The sequence below is a fragment of the Lithobates pipiens genome, unplaced genomic scaffold (genome assembly GCF_037356315.1).
Source record: "Lithobates pipiens isolate NorthernLeopardFrog02 unplaced genomic scaffold, aLitPip1_a1.2 Scaffold_28, whole genome shotgun sequence".
NCBI lineage: Eukaryota > Metazoa > Chordata > Amphibia > Anura > Ranidae > Lithobates > Lithobates pipiens.
Window position 1 is genome coordinate 107,428,840 of NW_027507789.1, and position 22,217 is coordinate 107,451,056.

A 22,217-nucleotide genomic window follows, 5' to 3' on the forward strand; every position below is an offset into this window, starting at 1 on the left:
AGGACTCCCAGTAGTGGGAGGGGTTATATAGGGAGTACACGTCTTGCCTTAGGGGTCCATATAACCCACATAGTAACTACTATGGCTGTGTCCCCTGATGTATGAAAAGAAAAAAGTATTTAGTCAGCCACCAACTGTGCAAGTTCTCGAACTTAAAAAGATGAGAGAGGCCTGTAATTGTCATCATAGGTATACCTCAACTATGAGAGACAAAATGTGGAAACAAATTCACACAATCACATTGTCTGATTTTTGAAAGAATTTATTTGCAAATTATGGTGGAAAATAAGTATTTGGTCACCTACAAACAAGCAAGATTTCTGGCTCTCACAGACCTGTATCTTCTTTAAGAGGCTCCTCTGTCCTCCACTCATTACCTGTAGTAATGGCACCTGTTTGAGCTTGTTATCGGTATAAAGGACACCTGCCTCAGTCACACTCCAAACTCCACTATGGTGAAGACCAAAGAGCTGTCGAAAGGACACCAGAAACAAAATTGTAGATGTGCACCAGGCTGGGAAGACTGAATCTGCAATAGGCAAGCAGTTTCGTGTTAAGAAATCAACTGTGGGAGCAATAATTAGAAAATTGAAGACATACAAGACCAATGATAATCTCCCTAGATCTGGGGCTCTACACAAGATCTCACCCCGTGGGGTAAAAATGATCAGAAGAACAGTGAGTAAAAATCCCAGAACCACACGGGGGACCTGGTGACTGACCTGCAGAGAGCTGAGACCAACGTATCAAAGGCTACCATCAGTAATACACTACGCCGGCAGGGACTCAGATCCTGCAGTGCCAGACGTGTCCCCCTGCTTAAGCCAGTACATGTCCAGGTCCGTCTGAGGTTTGCTAGAGTGCATTTGGATGATCCAGAAGAGGATTGGGAGAATGTTATATGGTCAGATGAAACCAAAGTAGAACTGTTTGGTAGAAAAACAACTCGTCGTGTTTGGAGGAGAGATAATGCTGAGTTGCAACCAAAGAACACCATACCTACGGTGAAGCATGGGGGTGGCAACATCATGCTTTGGGGCTGTTTCTCTGCAAAGGGAACAGGACGACTGGTCCGTGTACATGAAAGAATGAATGGGGTCATGTATCGTGAGATTTTGAGTGCAAACCTCCCATCAGCAAGGGCACTGAAGAGGAGACGTGGCTGGGTCTTTCAGCATGACAATGATCCCAAACACACTGCCCGGGCAATAAAAGCATGGCTTCATAAGAAGCATTTCAAGGTCCTGGAGTGGCCAAGCCAGTCTCCAGATCTCTACCCCCATAGAAAACCTTTGAAGGGAGTTGAAAATTCGTGTTGCCCAGCGACAGCCCCAAAACATCACTGCTCTAGAGGAGATCTGCATGGAGGAATGGGCAAACATACCAGCAACAGTGTGTGACAACCTTGTGAAGACTTACATAAAAAATTTGACCTCTGTCCTTGCCAACAAAGGATATATAACAAAGTATTGATTAATTTTTGATACTGATAAAATACTTCTTTTCCACCATAATTTGCAAATAAATTCTTTCAAAAAAATCATGCAATGTGATTGTGTGGATTTGTTTCCACATTTTGTCTCTCATAGTTGAGGTATACCTATGATGAGAATTACAGGCCTCTCTCATCTTTTTAAGTGGGAGAACGTGCACAATTGGTGGCTGACTAAATACTTTTTTGCCCACTGTAACTGTCCTAGCCTATCTAGACGATCTGCATTTAGTAGCTTGATCAGTCTCCGGTCTAAACCAAAGTTTAATCTCAGCTGTAAGCTACCTGGAATTCCTAGGCTGGATTCTCAATCTAGAAAAAATCCTCAAAACCATCAAGGAGGTTACAGCACTTGGGGCTGATCATAGATACTGTTCAAAAGAAGGTATTCTTACCCAGGCAAGAGTTGGCTCCATAAAGGAACTGATTCAACTTGTCAAAACAAAGAGAAATCCTTCCATTCTACTGTACACAGTCCTCCTTCAGCATAGGACAATATTTTTTCAAGATGTGCTCAAAGGCCTTATATTGGGTATTAAAGTGGTTGTAAACCCTTACAAACCACTTTGACCTACAGGTAAACCTAGATTAGGGGTAGGGAACCCCGGCTCTCCAGCTGTTTTGAAACTACAAATCCCATCATGCCTCTGCCTCTAGAAGTCATGCCTGTGATTGTTAGGGTCTTGCAATGTCTCATGGGACTTGTAGTTTCAAAACAGCTGGAGAGCCGAGATTCCCTACCCCTGGCCTAGATTAAGGTTTACCTGTAGGTCCAAGAAATATCTCCTAAACCTACGCGGTTTAGAAGACATTTACAAAAAGAGAGGCACTGCTGTCTACGGCGCATGCGCTGTAGACAGCGGCGTGTAGGCCGCTAGTGGCGGCTCCCGTGGACATGCGCGGGAGTGACGTCATCGCTGCTCCCGCGCTGTGAGTGGCCGGAACAGCGATACCCGGAAGAGAATGGACGCTCCGTGGAAGAGGGGACAGCGGTGACATCTCCGCCTCCTGTGTCAGGTAAGTGACACATAATGGGCTACTATGCGATGCATAGTAGCCCATTATGCTACACCTTTGCAGGGAGACAAAGAAGAAGTAAACCCATCAGGGTTTACTTCCTCTTTAAGGTCTGAAATATCCAGTGTTTGTAAGTGTATTTTACATTTTTTATATAATTAAAGTTAAGGTTTTACACTATTTGGAGCCTTCCTATTTTTTTATATGCAACTGCATTGATTGGAGAACTTTGTGTGGGAGGGGAAGGATTTGGAGAGGATTCGTTTAATCTTGCGCTGTGGAGACCACAAAATCAGCGGGCGGTTTGACGGCTCGAGAGGCTGCAATACTAATTTTACACTCTTTATGATCCTCTGTTATGCGGGGTCATGTTTTTCTGGTATTCAACACAGTTCACATATCTGAAGAGCCTTATCTGTACTTGTGCATTTCACCTTTTCACACACTGGTGGTTAACAATTTTTGTTGGACTTTATTTAAACTTTGAATTCTTGTTGGACTTTTTCACATATTATCTTGGGTGGGCTGTTTATGTTTTATCTATTTGTGATAATTGTTTATTCAATAAGTGTTGTAACACTAGGTAACATTTCACTTAAGAAATTATTATATGTTGGAGTAGGGTTGCGTACAATATTTGGTGACAGGTTCAGACTCGCATGGTCTTTGAGAAATTCTCGTGACCAGTGTAGTCTGATTCTGTCTGCTAAAGAGAGTATATGATATAAATGTGTAAATAAATCACAAATTATGTATCAATTTCATAAGTTAGCGCAATTCACATTTTTTAAAATATTTAAAGCACACTTGTTTAAAATTGACAACTTTTAAAACTAAAATACTGCACAAGTTATTTTAAGGCAAAAATGTATCGGATGTTTATCTCATAGGGAGCAAAAATTTTATATACACCAGAATTTTTGCTCAAAATATAGTGATTTGATTCATCTTAGTAGCGCATACACTTGTAGAATAATACTACATCAAAGTCACTACTCCACACAATTCTTAGAGGTCAACTAATATGATGACTATTTAGTGCTGAAGTGCTGTCTTGTACCCAGTGATCTTTTTCTAGCCCACACACACACACACACACACACAACATGTATCAGAAAATTAAGCAATTGATCTGATTTTTAAACAAATCTTTTTTTATTGTCAGCTTTGTTGTATAAAAGAAAACCAGCAACAAGAGCAAGTATGAAAGTTGCATCACGTAGTCTTACGTGTGAAAACTGTCTAAAAGGATAAAAGGATTTTTTCCTCAAACATGTGGATGCTATTTCACATCAGACACAGAGGCCATCTCTTCAGTGTGTGATTCTTCTGTTATTGCCTCTGGGGTATCTTTGCAGCAACTGGACTGTGAAGTGTGGGAGAGAGAGCTGTTCTTCTCAAGGACTGCTTTAAGTGTTGCCAATGGAGCATTTGTTCGGATTCCTGTTGGATCAAAATGTGTCCGGCTCACCAGAAATCCAGCTTCTGAGAGATGTTGTAATATTTTATTTAATCTGCAATGGGAAAATTAGATTTTATTTAGCCTTATAATAAATAAGCTTTAACAGGGCTTCCCTTACGATAACAGAAGCTGAGAATTTGTGACTTAAGAGTACCTTTGGTTAAAGCCAAACTCTAGGCTAAAAAATATTTTTTTATTTTCTAATAGTCCCTGTGAAAGTTTCAAAGAAAAAGCACTCTGGCTGCCATTTTCGCCTCCTCTTCAATGCCACCCCAAATGTCCTCAGTTATCGAGGTTGAAAAACGCTTGGCACCACTTAACCAGGAAGACGGAAGACCAAATTAAATGCAGGACATTATAGGGAAAAATAAAAACTGAAGGAGCAAAGCTCAGAAATAAAAAAAATTTGTAATAATCACGTCATATTAATGCATTTAAAATATTTAACCACAGTAAGACCGGGCCCTCTTTTTTAGATGTGGTGTTTACAAGTTAAAAACGTTTTTTTTTTTTTGCTAGAAAATTACTTAGAACCCAAATGTTATAAAAAAAATTTCTAACACCCTAGAGAATAAAATGGCGGTCATTTCAATACTTTCTGTCACACCATATTTGCACAGCGGTCTTACAAGAGCACTTTTTTTTGAAAAAACATTTTCTTTTTATATTGTGAAAGATAAAGTTACGGCGATTAAATTGACACTCAGCAAGTCACGCTTCAAAATTGAGCCCGCTTGTGGAATGGCGACAAACATTTACCCTTAAAAATCTCCATAAGTGACATTTAAAAATTTCTATGCATTGCATGTTTTGCGTTACAGAGGAGGTCTAGGGCTGGGATTATTGCTCTCGCTCTACTGATCGCGGCGATACTTCACATGTGTGGTTTAAACGCTGTTTTCATATGCGGGTGCTAGTCACGTATGTGTTCACTTCTGCAGGTGAGCTCGGTGGGACGGGCACGGTTAAAAAAAAAAAAATGTCCCTTATTTATTTTGCCTTTTATTTTTTACACAGTTTAAAAAAAATATATATATATTGTGTCACTTTTATTCCTATTACAAGGAATGTAAACATCCCTTGCAATAGAAAAAAAAAGTATGACCTCTTAAATATGAGATCTGGGGTCAAAAAGACCTCAGATCTCATATTTACAATAAAATGCCATAAAAAAAAAAAATGTTGCCATTTAAATATTTTTTTTTTTTAAATGGACCTTTAAGAGCCCTGCAGTGTCATGGAGATGGGTGGGGGCCATTTTCCCCTCACTCGTGCACATCTTCCCCTCACTCGTGCAATGCACAGCCTCAGGAAGGATCCAATCTCCCCTGCCACTGCAGACGGCTCCGGTAAGTGGCGGGGGCCCCTCTTCCGCCGCTGATAAAAGTGATCTTGCGGCGAATCTGCCGCAGAGACCACTTTTATCTCGTACCGGACTGCCGGCCAAACAAGGGAATACCAGGGTTATGGCAGCTAGCTGCTGCCATAACACGATATCTGTCCTCAAAGTAGGGATGTACATTGGTGAGTGGTGGTCCAGAAGTGGTTAAATAATGCACTGAACTTTATGATACCTTCAGGCATCATGTACATGGGACGTTTTTACAGCCTCTCCTGAACAATTTAACTTGACAGATACTAACCCATCTTTAAAGTTTTGCAGCGTGTATATATACATATATATATATATATATATATATATATATATATATATATATACACACACATACACACACACATATATACACATTTTAAATGGCCAAAAATGAAATGTGTCTATAAATGAAATGGAGATTGCCGTGTTTAGAGACGGAAACTTTGTCGTCTGAACTAATTTTTCGAATTTTTTTGCCTATAAACGCAACTGCCTAAAAATGACATTAAACAAACACATGTATATACACATAAGATAACATTGGATGAGTTCAGGGACAGCTGAAAAAAGCAGTTTTAGGCGCTAAACGCGGTACCAGTGTTTAGCCGCATTTCGTTTATAGGCGTTTTTCATTTTTTAGCTATTTAAAAAAAAAAAAAAGTTAAACGCAAACGCGGTATGTAAACACGGCAAAACACCCATTTTAAACTTGGGTTTTTATCTGTCAAGTTAAATTGTTCAGGAGAGGGGGGGGCGTAGCTATCGGTGCGGCATGTGAGGAGTGTGGGACCGGAGCTCCGTCTGCAGACTAATAATCCTGCAGTGATCCTGGGACAGCGACAACTGGATTTTAAGCAGAGCTGGAGAACGGCTGCCACAATTCGCCTGGGGCTCTCAAAATGGCGCCGGGACACAGGAGGAGGAGGAGGAGGAGGAATGGCTGCCGCTACAGAGATCCGTGGAGGCCCCGCAGCAGGCGTCTCCCCCACAGGACAGGGTGAGTCCTAAACCACAGAGGGATGCAGTGATAAGAAGGGGGAGATTGCTGGGCCAGAGCTGACAAGGAAGTGGAGGGGGAGCATGAGCCATTCCTGACCCAGATTATGGTGGCCATACAGGGGTGCCAGAATAAGCTGATTGATCACTTTGAGGAGCTCAGAATGGAGCTCTCATCCATGAAGCATGATATGCATAAGTTAAGAGAGAAAAGCACAGACAACTGACCGCCGTGTAGCCTCCCTGGAAGATATTGTCAGGCCTTTAGATACTGAACACACTTTAAAGATGGCTGACATGGAAGATCGCATGAGAAGGAACAATATTTGGCTGGGGGGGGGGGTTCCCTGAGGGAGTGGAGGGGAGGCACCCAGAAGAATTTCTAGAGAAATGGCCGATTGATAACATGGCACCTGATACCTTCACAACAATGTTTGCATTGAAAGGGCACACCGTATCCCAAGTAGGGCCCCCCCGAAGGGAGCTCCCCCCCCCCGATCAACGATAGCAAAAGTCCTTCACTTCCGGGATCGGGAGAATATACTGCGAGGGGCCAGAATAGGACCCGAGCTAACGTCGGATGGCAATCGAATATCAATCTACCCTGATTTTTCAGCAGCCACCCAGAAACAGAGGGCTTCCTTCCAACCCATAAAGAGAATTGAGAGACCTCAACCTGATCAACAATATGTTGTACCCGGCCAAGCTGCGTATAGTGAAAAAATGGGAAACCGTATTTCTTCACCAATCCTACAGAGGCCTCGGAGTGGCTGGATACCCATGGTCGCCAGAGAGATAGAGTTTCTTCCCGCCCGCCCTGATACCAATGTGTGGAGTGAGTTATGGGTGAGAAAATACATAATGGGGGGGGACTGGGACTGCCTATATGGATGTCTCCCATGATAAATGGTTTTTACCCATGATGCCCATTTGGAACAATTTCTACACCTAATTGTGTATGTTTTCTTTTTGGAAAAAGAACTGACTGTCATTATTTCACCTTTGGGAGCCATGTTCCTGGATTGTATGTTTAAGGCTACTGGTGGGCAAAACCCAATTCATGAAGGGGTTGACAAGACAGGTCCTTGGTTTCTATTTATACTGTCGCTGGCCTGTGCCAGTAGTATGTGCAGAGTCTGCAGACTGCTCTTGATGCTGCAATTTTTTCATTTACCAATAAAAAAAAGTTTTTTCTACTTTTGATAGGAGAATTGTGTTGGGACATACGGTGTGGCATGGTTGCTCTAGGGTAACCTGCCCTATGTGGCAGTCTAAGTCGCATCTCTGCTGCCTATTTGAACTAACGTTAAGGGAATAAAGTGCCTGGCAAAATGGGGCTGGGTGCAGTGAGGGGGGTTAGGGTGCTTGTTATGTTGGGGATTATGTCTGCTCTTGGTAGGAAAGGTTCACATTCAAAATGGTTACCACTGTTATGGTCACTATGTTCTGTGCGTATGAGAGGGGAAATCTGGAGCCCTTTTCTATGGGTGGCTATACAACATGGGAGGGGGGGCCCCTATTTCACAATTATCTGTCATGGAGGTTCATCTTAATTTTGGCCTGGAATGTAAAGGGCCTCAATTCTAAATGTAACCGCTCATTGATATTTAATTACAGTAAAAACACAAACCACATATAATACTTCAGGAGACGCATCTCCAGGGCTCTCTCATGCAGTTCAGACTGACCCTAAAGGGAGGTATGTTATATCGGTGGTACAGGTGATGAATAGATTTCTGACGATTGGTAATCTGTATTTGCCTCCTCCCTTTTCGCTAGCTCATCTGGATGACATGATACAGGCTACATATGGGATAGCGGAGGGGAGGATCTTCATACTGGGTGATTTTAACTCTGTGGCCAATCCAACTTTGGATAGACTGGGAGCGGCATCTGGCACAGTGCCCCCCCTTGCGGGATGGCTGTCTACTCATGGTTTCAGAGATGTCTGCAGTTTTCATCATCCTGATATAAGGGAGTACTCCTGCTTTTCGGAAACGCCTAAGACGCTCTCTAGAATAGACACTATCCTGACTCAGAGGGATGGTATGGAACTGGTCACAGGGGTTTCCTATTTGCCCAGAGCACCATCTGATCACTCCCCCATAATACTGGAAGTTAATTTGGGACTGAAGCCAGGGCTACGGATATGGCGAATGGAGGCCAGTTGCCTCCAGGAGCAATATATAAAGATTAAGTGTACAGAGGCTATTAAATATTTCTGGGCTGAAAATGGTAACTTTGGGTCCTCTCATCTCCAATGGGAGGGCTTTAAGGCCATACTGAGAGGGGTGTTTATAGCAGAAGTGCAGAGGTTCAAGAAACAGCTTCCACAGTCCAAGTTAAGGAGACGGAGGTGACACTAGCGGAGGCAGAGTATATCAGGGAGCCCACCAGGGAGAGGTTACTGATTCTACGGGCTAGAAGCAGGGAGTACAAGACAGTTCTAACAGATCATACCATAAAACTTAACCTTGCACAAAATAGGCGCATATTTGAATTCAGCGACAAGAATGGCAAGCTGCTGGAATATTTGGCGCGGCCGGAATATGTTTCGGTCTATATTAAATCAGTGTATGACATGCACAAAATTGAAGTCAGTGACTCAACTGATATTCTGAAAACATTTGCTAAATTCCATGAAGAACTATATAGGTCTTGTGCTCCTCTGGGAACAGAACACCGGGTGACTTGCATGACAGACATTGTTTTGCCTAGGTTGTCTGAGGACAGTTCAGCTTTGGAAACCGGCATTGCGGTGGAGGAGGCGATTGCCTCCTTTCCCCCTAGAAAGTCCCCTGAACTAGATGGCCTCCCTTTGGAATGGTATAACAGATTTCGGTTTGGTATGGCCCCACGCTTAAAGTGTTCAATGCGGCTAGGACCCTTGAGAATGTGACTCCTACCATCCGATCTCGCTAATGAATGCCGACACAAAAATCTTGGCCAAAATACTGCTGTGTAGGTTACAGTTATCCTAAAACAGGTAGATGTGGACCAAACAGGCTTTATTCAGGGAAGGTGCGCACAGATGAACAACAGGAGACTGTTTGTGAATCTCCAGACTGCTCATGACAACCCCGGGACTAGAAGAGTGGCCTCCCTAGATACAAAGAAGGCCTTTGATTCGGTGGAGTGGGCTTATTTGTTCCACCTCCTGGAGTCTTATGGATTTGGCCGTCTTCATCTCCTGGGTATGACTCTTGTATACAGACCCATTAGTGAGACTGAGGATCAATGGCATTATTCCAGATTGTTTTCCTACATTTACGGGCACCAGGCAGGGGTGCCCACTCACACCCCTCCTGTTTTCCCTGGCCACAGAGCCCCTAGTGGTCAAGCTGAGAACCACTCCAAATTTGACTGGACTGCGTCTCGGGGAGTTTGAGGAGCGCATCGCTCTATGCAGACGACATGTTGCTGTATTTGCAGGACCCGGGGCCCTCACTTTAAGAAACCTTCTGACTGATTCAGGAGTTTGGGGATGACCCCCATCTCATTGTCTAGCTCTTTTAGATATTTGGGAATTGAGGTTCAGCTTCCCATCTCAAAATTTATGGAGACGAACTTGACACTGGTTGTTGTAAACGTTCGAGAGAAAGTGCGGAAATGCCTTTATTTGCCGATCACCTTGCTGGGGCGAATCAGTCTGTTTAAAATTATTTTTCTCCTAAGTTTCTGTATATTCTCTTGAATTCCCTGCTTTTTGTGACACTACGTGTCTTCAGGCACATTGTCTCCATTATTGTGGGTTTCCTGTGGGTTTCTAAAGCACCCAGGGTATCTTTGGCAATTTTAAAGTTACCAATTACAATGGGAGGGATGGCTCTTCCTGACCCGCGATCTTACTTCATGGCTTCACAGCTATCCTTTTTGCATTGGCGACTTTTTCCACAAATACCTAATGTCACTACCCTGCTAGAAGCACCAGTTGCCACCTCACAGGAAACTCTACAAAATACGTTATACAGTTATACATGAAGGGGATCCCGGGGAGGAAGGTGGAATCGGTTATGGCACTCCCAGGGAAAATATTTAATTTATGCTCTCAACGGAGGAAAGACGATCCCCTGTGGTTAACTCCAAATAGTCCCCTTGTGGTGTAACAAAACCCTGGAGGAGTTTCAAAAATGACCAGATGGGCACAGCACATGGGCTAGATATGGCATAAAATATTTACATCACATTTATCAGGATAACCATCTCTGTACTTTTGCAAATAAGAGAACAATTTGGAGTACCTAAGACCTGGTTCTTCTGCTATGCGCAGTTGTGTCATGCTGTGACCGCGCAGTTTGGGGGGGGGGGGGTGAAATTAAGGTGCATAATACGGACTTGGAGAAGGTTCTGATTGATCCAGACCCAGCTAGGCGAATTTCTAGATACTATGGGGCAGTGGGCCAGGAGGTAATGACTACAACTTCTAGGCCCATGGCGCGATGGGTGGCAATTGTCCTGGAGTTGTCAGAAGACACGTGGCAGGAGGTCCTGGATACATATTTGGTGTCTTATCTCTACTACGGATAAAATGATTCCGTTATCTTCATCAACAGTATTATACACCAGCTAGACTTTACCGAATGCAGAGGAGGGACTCGGCTATATGCCATAAATGCAAGAGGGCACTTTCCTACATATGATTTGGGACTGCAAAAAACCGAGACCACTATGGTCGCGGGTGACTGAATTTATTTCGGACCAGTTTGATCCCCCTAACATTTGCTCCCCCTTACGATGCCTCCCTGGGTTCTTTGATCAAGAGGAAATGAATGCATACACAAAATTGTTCCTTAAAATTCTATTCTTTGGTGTGAGGAAACTCATTGCCAGATGCTGGATACATGATTAACTGCTGACCCTGGGGATGTGGATAAAAATAATAAATGCCGATATGCTGATGTATAAAATGACCTAAGAAGCTAGAGAGGCTCCCAATAAGTATAGGAAAGTATGGTTTCGGTGGGTAGACTCTGAAAATACGCTGGAAGAGGAGGGGGAAATAGACAATTAGGCCATTAGTCTGCTTAAGTCCACTTGCACTTTTTGTAAAATGAGGGAAGACCGAGTTGTTTTGTATACTGTTGAGCATAATACTGAAAGCAGACATCCCCTGGGGAGGGAGGGTTTTTTTTAGTTGGGCTACCTGACTTTTCTTTTGGTTCCGGTTATTTATTTATTTATTTTTTTAAACAAAGAAAAAAAGCACATTTATCTAGATGTATGATGGGGGTGGAGTCTTTATAAGGCTCAGCCAAGCACACCTGGATGTGTCCAACATTTATTGTTAATACTGGATGTTATTTTTTTTTTCATTGATCTAGATGTAACCCGTCTGTTGTACTGTATGAATAATATTCATGTGCGCAATAAAAATTTTTGAAAAAAAAATTAAAATCGTTCAGGAGAGGTTGTAAAAACGTCCCGTGTACATTAAGCCTTATAGAATCACATGTTATACTCATCCTGAGCAACATTATTTCTTAGTTTATACCAACCTGGATCTATCAGTGCCTTATGCCATATCATATATGTACCCAATAAAATATTGCATTACACCCACTGTGTTTCTTTATGCCACATTCAAGTCAATCTTGTATGAAATAAAACAAGCAGGAAATACAGAAATCTTACAAATAGCCATGAACAACCAGAATTAATCCAATATGTTGTTGTACAGCAATCTTATGTAAAAACACACATCCTCATTTGATGAAGCTAGAAGTTATGCTCTGATTAAGGCTTCTTTGGTACAACGGGAAACAAAGACTTATAGCCCAATAGTGATTTACATCTGCCCTTAAAACACAGCTCCAGCAAAATAATAAAAGAATTATGACTTACCTGTACATTACATATCTTGGAGTACAGTGCAAGACAAATGATGGTCATAGGCTAACTTTAGGTGATTGGACTCTGAGAAGGCTTTTGGACATGCCTTCCTCTGGGCATAGCCCTATAACCCTGAGAGAATTATCCACTAGAGAGGAATCTGTGCTGCAAAAAGGCTACATTTCAACTCTACAAATAGACCCAATCTTTTAGAACTTATTTAAGGTGCTTAATTGGTTTATTAGACTAATATTTATTAAACGGTTATATCAAGAGAAGCCTAATTCAAAGAAGAAGAAGGCAGTGGCACAGTTCTTGAACGTACTAAAAATATCCAGGTCTGATAAGGGATAATGCCATAGTCCATACTTGATTTAGACCTGTTTTGGTCTTCAGTCGGGACCAGAGACCTTCTACTGAATGGCAAACAACCAAATCATTAATTTGTACCATTCTACCATGATTCGACACAACCTAACCACTGAAGAAAGTGAAGCCCTGCAAACTTTAAGGGATCTAAAAGGAGACATCATTAAAACAGGTAGACAAGACGGGTGGAATTGTTTTACAGACTATGAGCGCTACATTAATAAATCTCATAGGCTTCTTAGCATATAGGTCCACAAAATGTCAATTAGCAAATGACTCCCTCCCAGTCTTCAAGCAAGAGCTTATCGATCTGGTAAATTGAAAAGGAGGTTACAATGATAAGCTTCAACATAAATCATACTAATTGCTCAGTGTAAAGGCAATGATGGAATGGAAGAAGCTGATAATCACAAGAACTATGAAAAAATGGCACAGGATACAACAAAATGGTGCCCAATGCTGTATATGTGAAACAGCATCGCCCGATGTCCTATATAAGAACTCACAGATGACTCATCATGAACCTAATGAAGTCATGTGACCCAGTGACGAAACACCATCACGCTCGGATTACAGAGTTTGCTGATATACTGGTATCTGAACTGTTAAAGCACACAGTAACTATAGAAGTGATTTACATATTATATTTATTTATTGGTGTGTTTGTATATGGCTGAAAATGAAAAATAAATAAAAACATAATCGATAATGAAAATCGTTGACAACAATTTTCATTATCGATTAATCGTTTCAACCCTAGATAGGTGAGAATCAAGTGTGACTATACTAAGGCTTTTGTGCATAGTAGACGTGAGCAGTCACATTGGCAAACATATTGACTGAAGTCATAGCATCAGGTGTATGAGAGCCTGTGAGTAAGAAAGGCTGGGGCTGTTGGACTCTGGACAGGGGTGGGCTGTATTAAAGCTTTTAGCTGCCTGAGAAATTCTGACAGAGGGGAAATCTGTCTTAGTCAAAGATAGCGCTAGAAAGGGATGCAGAGATCAATGTTAAAGCAGAAGTAAACTCTGCCCCTCAGATGCTGTTTAACCACTTGCCGACCGCCGCACGCCGATGTACGTCGGCAGAATGGCACGGGCAGGCATAAGGGCTTACATGTACGTCCCTTGCCTCCCGCGGGTCGGGGGTCCGATTGGGCCCCCGCCCGGTGCCTGCGGCGGTCGGTATTCGTTCGGGAGCGATCCCGGACGAGGGGACGGCCATTCATTCATGGCCACCCCCTCGCGATCGCTCCCGGCGAATGAAAATGTCCGGTGACATCACTTCCTCTCCTGTAATGTAAACACAGGAGAGGAAGTGATGTATTCTCTCCTCCGTGTCGGTAGTTTTCGTTCCGGCACCGAGGAGAGAGCATCGGTGAGTTGCACAAGCACTACACTACACAGTAGAACATGCCAGGCACACTCACACCCCCCCTTTACCCCCCGATCACCCCCCAATTACCCCTGCCCCCCCAGTCACAGTGACACCAATTGCTTTTTTTTTTTTTTTTTTGCATTGGTGTCATTTGTGACTGTAATAACTGTTAGGGCAGTTAGGGTTAGCCCCCTTTAGTTCTAATGTGCCCCCCTAACCCCCCCAATAAAGGTTTAACCCCGTGATCACCCCCCGTCGCCAGTGTCACTAAGGCAGGGTTCACATTGCAGCGGTTTATGAGAACGAATGTGATTCGCATCGCACTGCAGTGCAAATCACATCCGATCTCTGTGCGATTCGAGTTCAGCCATTCGCCGCACCCGCCACACCTGCCGCACCCGCCGCAAATTCGCACGGGACCCTTTTTTTGGCCCGCAGCAGAATTGGATCGCATGGGTGTTCACACCATGCGATCCGAGTTTGCAGATCGCACTGCGATATGCGAACTGATCTGGGGGTGTCAGTAACATTTCACTGACACTCCCAGCAGTTCGCATAGGGCAGTGTGAACTGCCGCCGGGAGGCATGCGATGCGGGAAACCGCCGCGGATTCGTGGCGTTTCCGCATCGCTCCAGTGTGAACCCAGCCTAATAAGCGATCATTTTTCTGATCGCCGTATTAGTGTCACAGGTGACGCTAGTTAGGCAGGTAGGTATTTAGGTTCGCCGCAGCTTTTTATAGCGCCAGGGACCCCCATATACTACCGCATAAAGCCCCCTGATTGCCCCCTAGTTAACCCTTTCACCAGTGATCACCATATAACTGTTACAGGTGACGCTGGTTGGTTAGTTATTTTTTTATAGTTTCAGGGCACCCGCCATTTATTACCTAATAAAGGTTTAACCCCCTGATCACCCGGCGGGTGTCATTTGTGACTGTAATAACTGTTAGGGCAGTTAGGGTTAGCCCCCTTTAGTTCTAAGGTACCCCCCTAACCCCCCCAATAAAGGTTTAACCCCGTGATCACCCCCCGTCGCCAGTGTCACTAAGGCTGGGTTCACATTGCAGCGGTTTATGAGAACGGATGTGATTCGCACCGCACTGCAGTGCAAATCACATCCGATCTCTGTGCGATTCGAGTTCAGCCATACAGATAGTATGGCTGAATTCGTGTCGCACCCGCCGCAAACTCGCACGGGACCCTTTTTTTGGTCCGCAGCAGAATCGGATCGCATGGGTGTTCACACCATGCGATCTGAGTTTGCAGATCGCACTGCGATATGCGAACTGATCTGGGGGTGTCATTAACATTTCACTGACACTCCCAGCAGTTCGCATAGGGCAGTGTGAACTGCCGCCGGGAGGCATGCGATGCGGGAACCCGCCGCGGATTCGTGGCGTTCCCGCATCGCTCCAGTGTGAACCCAGCCTAATAAGCGATCGTTTTTCTGATCGCTGTATTAGTGTCACAGGTGACGCTAGTTAGGCAGGTAGGTATTTAGGTTCGCCGCAGCTTTTTATAGCGCCAGGGACCCCCATATACTACCGCATAAAGCCCCCTGATTGCCCCCTAGTTAACCCTTTCACCAGTGATCACCATATAACTGTTACAGGTGACGCTGATTGGTTAGTTATTTTTTTTATAGCTTCAGGGCACCCGCCATTTATTACCTAGTCTCACTAGTGTACCCCTAAATTTAGGGGTGTCTACTTTCCAAAATGGGGTCATTTGGGGGGGGTTTGTGCCATCTTGGCATTTTATGGCCTTCAAAACTGTAACGCCCTTAGAAAGCCTGAAGGCGGTGCTTGGTTTTCGGGGCCCCGTACGCGGCTAGGCTCCCAAAAAGTCCCACATATGTGGTATCCCCATACTCAGGAGAAGCAGCAGAATTTATTTTGGGGTGTCATTTCACATATGCCCATAGCATGTGTGAGCAATATATCATTTAGTGACAACTTTGTGTAAAAAAAAAAAAAAAAAAAAATGTTTGTCATTATTCAATCGCTTGAGGCAAAAAAATAAAATATTCAATGGGCTCAACATGCCACTTATCAATTTCCTCAGGGTGTCTACTTTCCAAAATGGGGTCATTTGGGGGGGGTTTGTACTGCCCTGCCATTTTAGCACCTCAAGAAATGAGATAGGCAGTCGTAAACTAAAAGCTGCGTAAATTCCAGAAAACGTACCTTAGTTTGTAGATGTGACAACTTTTGCGCAAACCAATAAATATACAATTATTGACTTTTTTTTTTACCAAAGACATGTGGCTGAATACATTTTGGCCTAAATGACTAAAATTGAGTTTATTGGATTTTTCTAATAACAAAAAGTAGAAAATATCATTTTTTTTCAAAATTTGCGGTCTTTTTACGTTTATATCGCAAAAAATAAAAATCGCAGAGGCAATCAAATACCATCAAAAGAAAGCTCTATTTGTGGGAAGAAAAGGACGCAAATTTTGTTTGGGTACAACATTGCATGACCGCGCAATTACCAGTTAAAGCAGCGCAGTGCCAAATTGTAAAAAGACCTCTGGTCATTTACCAGCAAAATGGTCCGGTCTGAAGGTGGTTAACCGCTTCAATACTGGGCACTGTCCCCCCTTCCTGCCAAAGCCAATTTTCAGCTCTCAGCATGGTCGATGTTTAAATGACAATTGTGCAGTCATGCTACACTGTACCCAAACAAAATTTTTATAATTTTCTTCCCACAAATAGAGCTTTCTTTTGGTGGTATTTGATCACCTTTTTATTTTATGCCAAATAAAAAAAAGGCCAAAAGTTTTGAAAAAAAAAAAAAAAAGTCGATAAACGGCTCTTCCAGTCTGTCCAGACTGACACGCCGCAACGATCAATGATGATGTCAGCACGCAGCGTGTGGTTATCCTGACCATGTCATATAACGTCCGGTCAGGATAACACAAACACTTTGCCGACATAATTTTGCTATATTGCGGGTGGCAAGTGGTTAAAAGAAAAAAAAAAAAAAAAAAAAGGATAAAAGCATTACAGCATATTCAACATTATAATAACCTCACATTCACTTGTTTCTTACTTTTTCCAGCAGTTTAAAAATCTGTGCTTCCTGGGATAAGCCAGCTCCATTTTAAGTATGGTTTTCCGAGTCTGCATCGTAATAGTAATATACTTCCACCCTTTCTTCTATTTCTAGCTATAATCTCGCACATGCACAATGCTTTCTAAGCCAAGCCTCGTTCTAGCTCTGGGATTGCTATGTCCCACCGATCATAGCAGACCTGTTTGACGATTAAGGTCCCATGTGTATCAAGAACTTCTGAACGGGACTAAAATATTGTGGTATCTTGGTACAGTGCTGCAGAGAGATGGACATGGCATACTTATTAATGAACTTACGGCAAAAAGAGCATGCCGTGAATCAGGGAGAAGATGCGCATGCGTGGGTTACGTCAATAAATAGAATGGGACAGATTATTAGCAAACGGAGAAGGAATAGGGACATTTACACACAGATTTGCACTGTATTCATGCGGATTATAATCTGCAAAAGTTATGTGGGAGAGTTTACAACCACTTTAAAAAAAATAGGGTCATGCTCTAGTGCAGGGTTGCCCAACCAGTGGCCCATGACCTCCTTCTGTGGGATGGCAGATTGACAAGCCCAGATCATGGATTGAAGACCTGCCATCCCAGAGCATCTGTTTTGTTAATGAAGCCGGCAAAGCAAGCAGCTGTGGAGCAGAGCTGTATAAGCTGATGCTTTCTGTATTACCTTCAAAAGGTTGGGCACCCCTGCTCTAGTGCAAGGAAAGTAGAGCCACTTTAACCACTAGAGATCCGCGCTATAGCTGAATGACGGCTACAGCGCGGACCTGCTTTGCCGGGACAGCTGATCATGTGACAAAACAGAGCCGGTAATCAGTCCCTATCACGGCCAACTTATCAGTACCCACCTGCTCCCTGCCAGTTATTAATAAAAGTGCCACCTATCAGAGCCCCCTATCAGTGCCCATCAGTGGTACCTATCAGTGCCCCTTAGTGCCACCCATCAGTGCCACCCATTAGTGCCATCTTATCTGTGCCCATCAGTACTGCCTTACCTGTGCCTATTGGTGCCACCTTATCTGTGCCTATTAGTGTCGCCTTAACTGTGCCTATCAGTGCCCACCAGTGCCGCCTATCAGTGCCCACCAGTGCCGCCTATCAGTGCCCACTAGTGCCGCCTATCAGTGCCCACCAGTGCCGCCTATCAGTGCCCACCAGTGCTGCCTATCAGTGCCCACCAGTGCCGCCTCATCAGTGCATTTCAATGAAGGAGAAAAATTACCTGTTTGCAAAATGTTATAACAAACTATTAAACATGATTTTTTTATTTTGCATCTTTTTTTGTTTGTTTAGCAAAAAATAAAGCTCCCAGCTGTAATTAAATACCACCAAAAGAAAGCTCTATTTGTGGGAAAAAAAATGATAAAAATTTCATTTGGGTAGTGTTGTATGGCCACGCAATTGTCATTCAAAGTGCATCAGCGCTGAAAGCTGAAAATTGGTCTGGGCAGGAGGGGGGTTTAAGTGCCCAATAAGCAAGTGGTTAAGCAGTTTGAGTGCTTTTGCAGTCCAGAGCGGCAGATGAATGTTTGCATTAGCTTAGTCACGGTCCAGTGTCCAATCACCTGAATGTTGCAGCCTATAAGCCAGGGTCTGAATATCCAGGCTGTGTCCAGCACGGTATGAATAAAGTAAAACTAAAGGCAATTTTTTTTTTTGTTTTGGATAGAGTGGAGGAGAAGGTTTAGAAGCCCTGTCAGTTTTTAATTCTGGCTGCACCCCCATTAAGGAGACTCACCCTCACAATTTGTCCTGTTTACAATTATCACTGAACGTGAAAGTAAAAGAAAATCACAAATTTTGGGTTGTCTACAGATAAGAGGCAAAATCTTCCAATGGGGACACTAGCTCTGGTGACCTGGGGTCCCCAGGGAATTCCCTTTCTGTGCAGGCATTTCATCTCACTTCCTGCGTGGCTATGGGACAGGAAGTGATGAAAAATCTCTGCAATTGGACACAAATGGCAGGAAAAAAAATCTGACAGGGGTTGTAACCCTCCCTTGCTCTATCCATAATGAGTTTCTTGCTGCAATATTCACCTGCTGTCCAGAGATTTCCCACACAGTACTTTTTTCTGTCTCTAGATGCCCAGCATCATTCAAACCCACTTTCTGTGAGCTAAAGTCATCCTGTAGCTACCACAGCCTGTGACTGGATTATTTCTGATCTTAACAGCACAAATTTATTACATCTCTGTACTGATTTTGCCTCTCACACACCAGCTTTGTTGTGCATGGACTACAAGAGGCTAATACAGGTAAAATTGAGATAAGGACGATTAGGAGTATTGATGATTACAGAGCTGCAATTCTTCTATATCTGCATGCCATCAGTTAACCTTACTTTGGTATGTTTAATCCACCAATCGCATGTCTGTGAATGCTATAATAAAATGGAGGATGTTCTGCTCGAGTATCATTCTTTAGACGTTTAGGGACAGTTGTGTTCATGTTCTGCCGTTTTCTTTTACCTAGAAAAGACAAAAAAACAAAAAAACCTTCAGGAAACTATTTTGAACATAAGCCCCAGATGAAAGTTTTTAGAGGAAAATGCCATAAGCCACAAGAAACCATCAGACACACAATAACCACCCATACCCTCACAGTCAAATACAGATATAAACCCAGATTTAGATTTCAAGAAGAGACCATACATGGCTTGAAATTCAAGCCATGGGTAGCTCTGTTGGCACCACCTGATTCAACAGATGGAAAATTCTCAGTACAACAGTGACTGCAGCTGTTTAGGTATTTTGACAGCTGTGGGAACATTCAAAACTAAATATGTTTGTATGTTTAAATTTATGCTATCCCTATGATCTGAAGTGCTCAAAATTTTCAGAAACCCTCATTTAATCTAACATATGAGATTTGCTGCAACTGCTTACCAATCATCGTACTTGTTTATCACAGAAATGATATAAATAAATAATTTATTCATTTATTATATCTTGTTACTTGGATTTTGAAATTTGAGTTTGAATTTTCAAGTTTAGAGATTAGCTGCAATGACGACCAAGAAAAACATCCACACAATACAACCTGGTTATAGAAAGAACTGTACAGACATCAAAAAGGTGTGTGGGCTTATACAGGATGGATTACATCCACCAAATCTGGGAGGACATTGTTTGCAACACTAAGGATTTGTTCACATGAGAGGCCAAGGGTGGTAAAAAGCAGGGGTGAGGGGGTGGAGTCACATTATGCTATTATTCTACGCTACCAGCAAAGGTGGACCATGTCTGCAGTGTGGAAATATTTGAAAGTATCTGATAAAGACCCCAAATTTGCAATCTGCAGTCTTTGCTCAGCAGAAATTTTAAGAGGGGGTACAGTGCCAAGGCATTTTTCACACAGTCACACTAAGGACTTGTTCACATGAGAGGCCAAGGGTGGTAAAAAGCAGGGGTGAGGGAGTGAGCCACATTTTTTCCAACCTCAACTGCCCACCTAAATTAGGGCATGCAACCACTCAGGGTTGTACACATGCTGTGGGTGCAATGCTTTGCTTCGCATCTGTGGCAAAAATGAACAGGAGTGTTGCAGTCTGAGGACTGCTACTGAGCGTGACCCAACAAGTGAATGGGGCCACACGGCAACTGCCCTGCAACTGTAAAGCATTTTGAGTAGGGGTGCACCAAAATTTCGGCCGCCGAAACATATTGGCCGAAAATCTTGCTGATAATGGAAAACGTTGCCGATAATGGCGCCGAAAATTGTACATGCGCAGTAGCGGTGTGCGCAATGACACGTGACGTCACAGACCTTCCTTGTGGTTAAGATGCTGGACCCGTGAGCACGTTCCCCGTGGTGGAGACGCTGGAGTTTGCTGTGGCTGGAGTTGGGAGCACTTTCCCTGCGGACGTTCCTCGTGGTTGAGACGCAGTTGTGACTCGAGAGGCTGCATTGGAAAGTGGGCACCTTCCCTCCTGGACGGCTACTCTTACTACTATTCACCGGTGAGCATTCTCTTTAACTACTGACAGTGACAAACAATCCATCTAGTACTAACTATATAATGTGTATGTAATATAAACTTTGCTATAGAGATATTCAGCTGTATGTATGCGATTGTGTACTTGTAGTACTATTATAGTTATACTTCTACTAGTTCTTCTACTACTAAACTAACAGGCCAGATAATTATATTTTATTTAGGTACTACTTTATTACTTCTACAGCGACGTCAAACATCAATTAATTTAGATAGCATTCAGTTGTTTGTATGTTATATATATATATATATATATTATATACTACACTGACAAGTGCATTCTTTTTTTTTTTTTTTTTTTTAAACATGACTGACACTATGCAATTGCACTATGCAGCAATATACTACCTACCAGTACCTACTGATTGAATATATTATATCTCACACAAATAGCATGCAATCAAATCCAATAATATATATTCTAGTAAACTAACAGGCCAGGTATATTTTATTTATTTACTACTTTTTACTACTTATATAGCGCTGTCAAGATAGCATTCAGTTGTTCGTAATCGTTATATTAATACTACACTGACAAGCGCATTCATTTTTTTGAACATGACAGTATGCAGTTGCACTATGCAGTAATATACTTACTACGTACTATGGAATATTATATCTCACAAAAATATTAGCAACGTGCAATCAAATTCAATATATATATTCTTAAGTACAAGTCAGATGTACTGCAGTGCATGGCAAGTGAGGTGCAAAAAAAAGGGTGGTTTCGTTTTTTTTATTTATTTATAGCTGGCTGGGGTTTCGTTTTTTAGATTGATTTTAGTCCTTCCCCACACTATAGATCATTCTATGCTATTATTCACATGAGAGGCCAAGGGTGGTAAAAAGCAGGGGTGAGTCACATTATGCTATTATTCTACGCTACCAGCAAAGGTGGACCATGTCTGCAGTGTGGAAATATTTTAAAGTATCTGATAAAGACCCCAAATTTGCAATCTGCAGTCTTTGCTCAGCAGAAATTTCAAGAGGGAGTACAGTGCCAAGGCATTTTTCAACAACAGGTTTGATACACCATCTGAAAACATGTCATCCAGTTCAGCATGCAGAATATAGGAAATAAGTACTGCTTCCAAAAAGTGCCTCAGGGCCAGGCTCAACAACATCTGTGGCCACAGTCTTTGAAAAGGTTAAAAAATTAACAAGTGACAGTCCCAAAGCTTGCGGCATTACAGAACAAATTATGGAATTTATTGCATTA

At 42.8% G+C, this 22,217-nt stretch overlaps 1 protein-coding gene across 6 annotated transcripts in view; it reads right to left on the bottom strand.

Annotated features, from left to right (window-relative positions):
- Positions 1 to 3,645: 3,645 nt before the first annotated feature.
- The window catches only part of TRMT1L (tRNA methyltransferase 1L), a 358,814-nt gene continuing 340,242 nt past the window's right edge, over positions 3,646 to 22,217 (bottom strand). For all 6 annotated transcript variants that reach the window (XM_077459512.1, XM_077459511.1, XM_077459507.1 and 3 more), the window contains 2 exons: positions 19,346 to 19,472; positions 3,646 to 4,023 (listed from right to left, as the gene is read on the bottom strand). In XM_077459512.1, the coding sequence (XP_077315638.1) occupies positions 3,792 to 4,023; positions 19,346 to 19,472 (359 nt within the window). In that variant the 3' untranslated portion in view covers positions 3,646 to 3,791. The remainder of the gene's footprint in view (positions 4,024 to 19,345; positions 19,473 to 22,217) is intronic.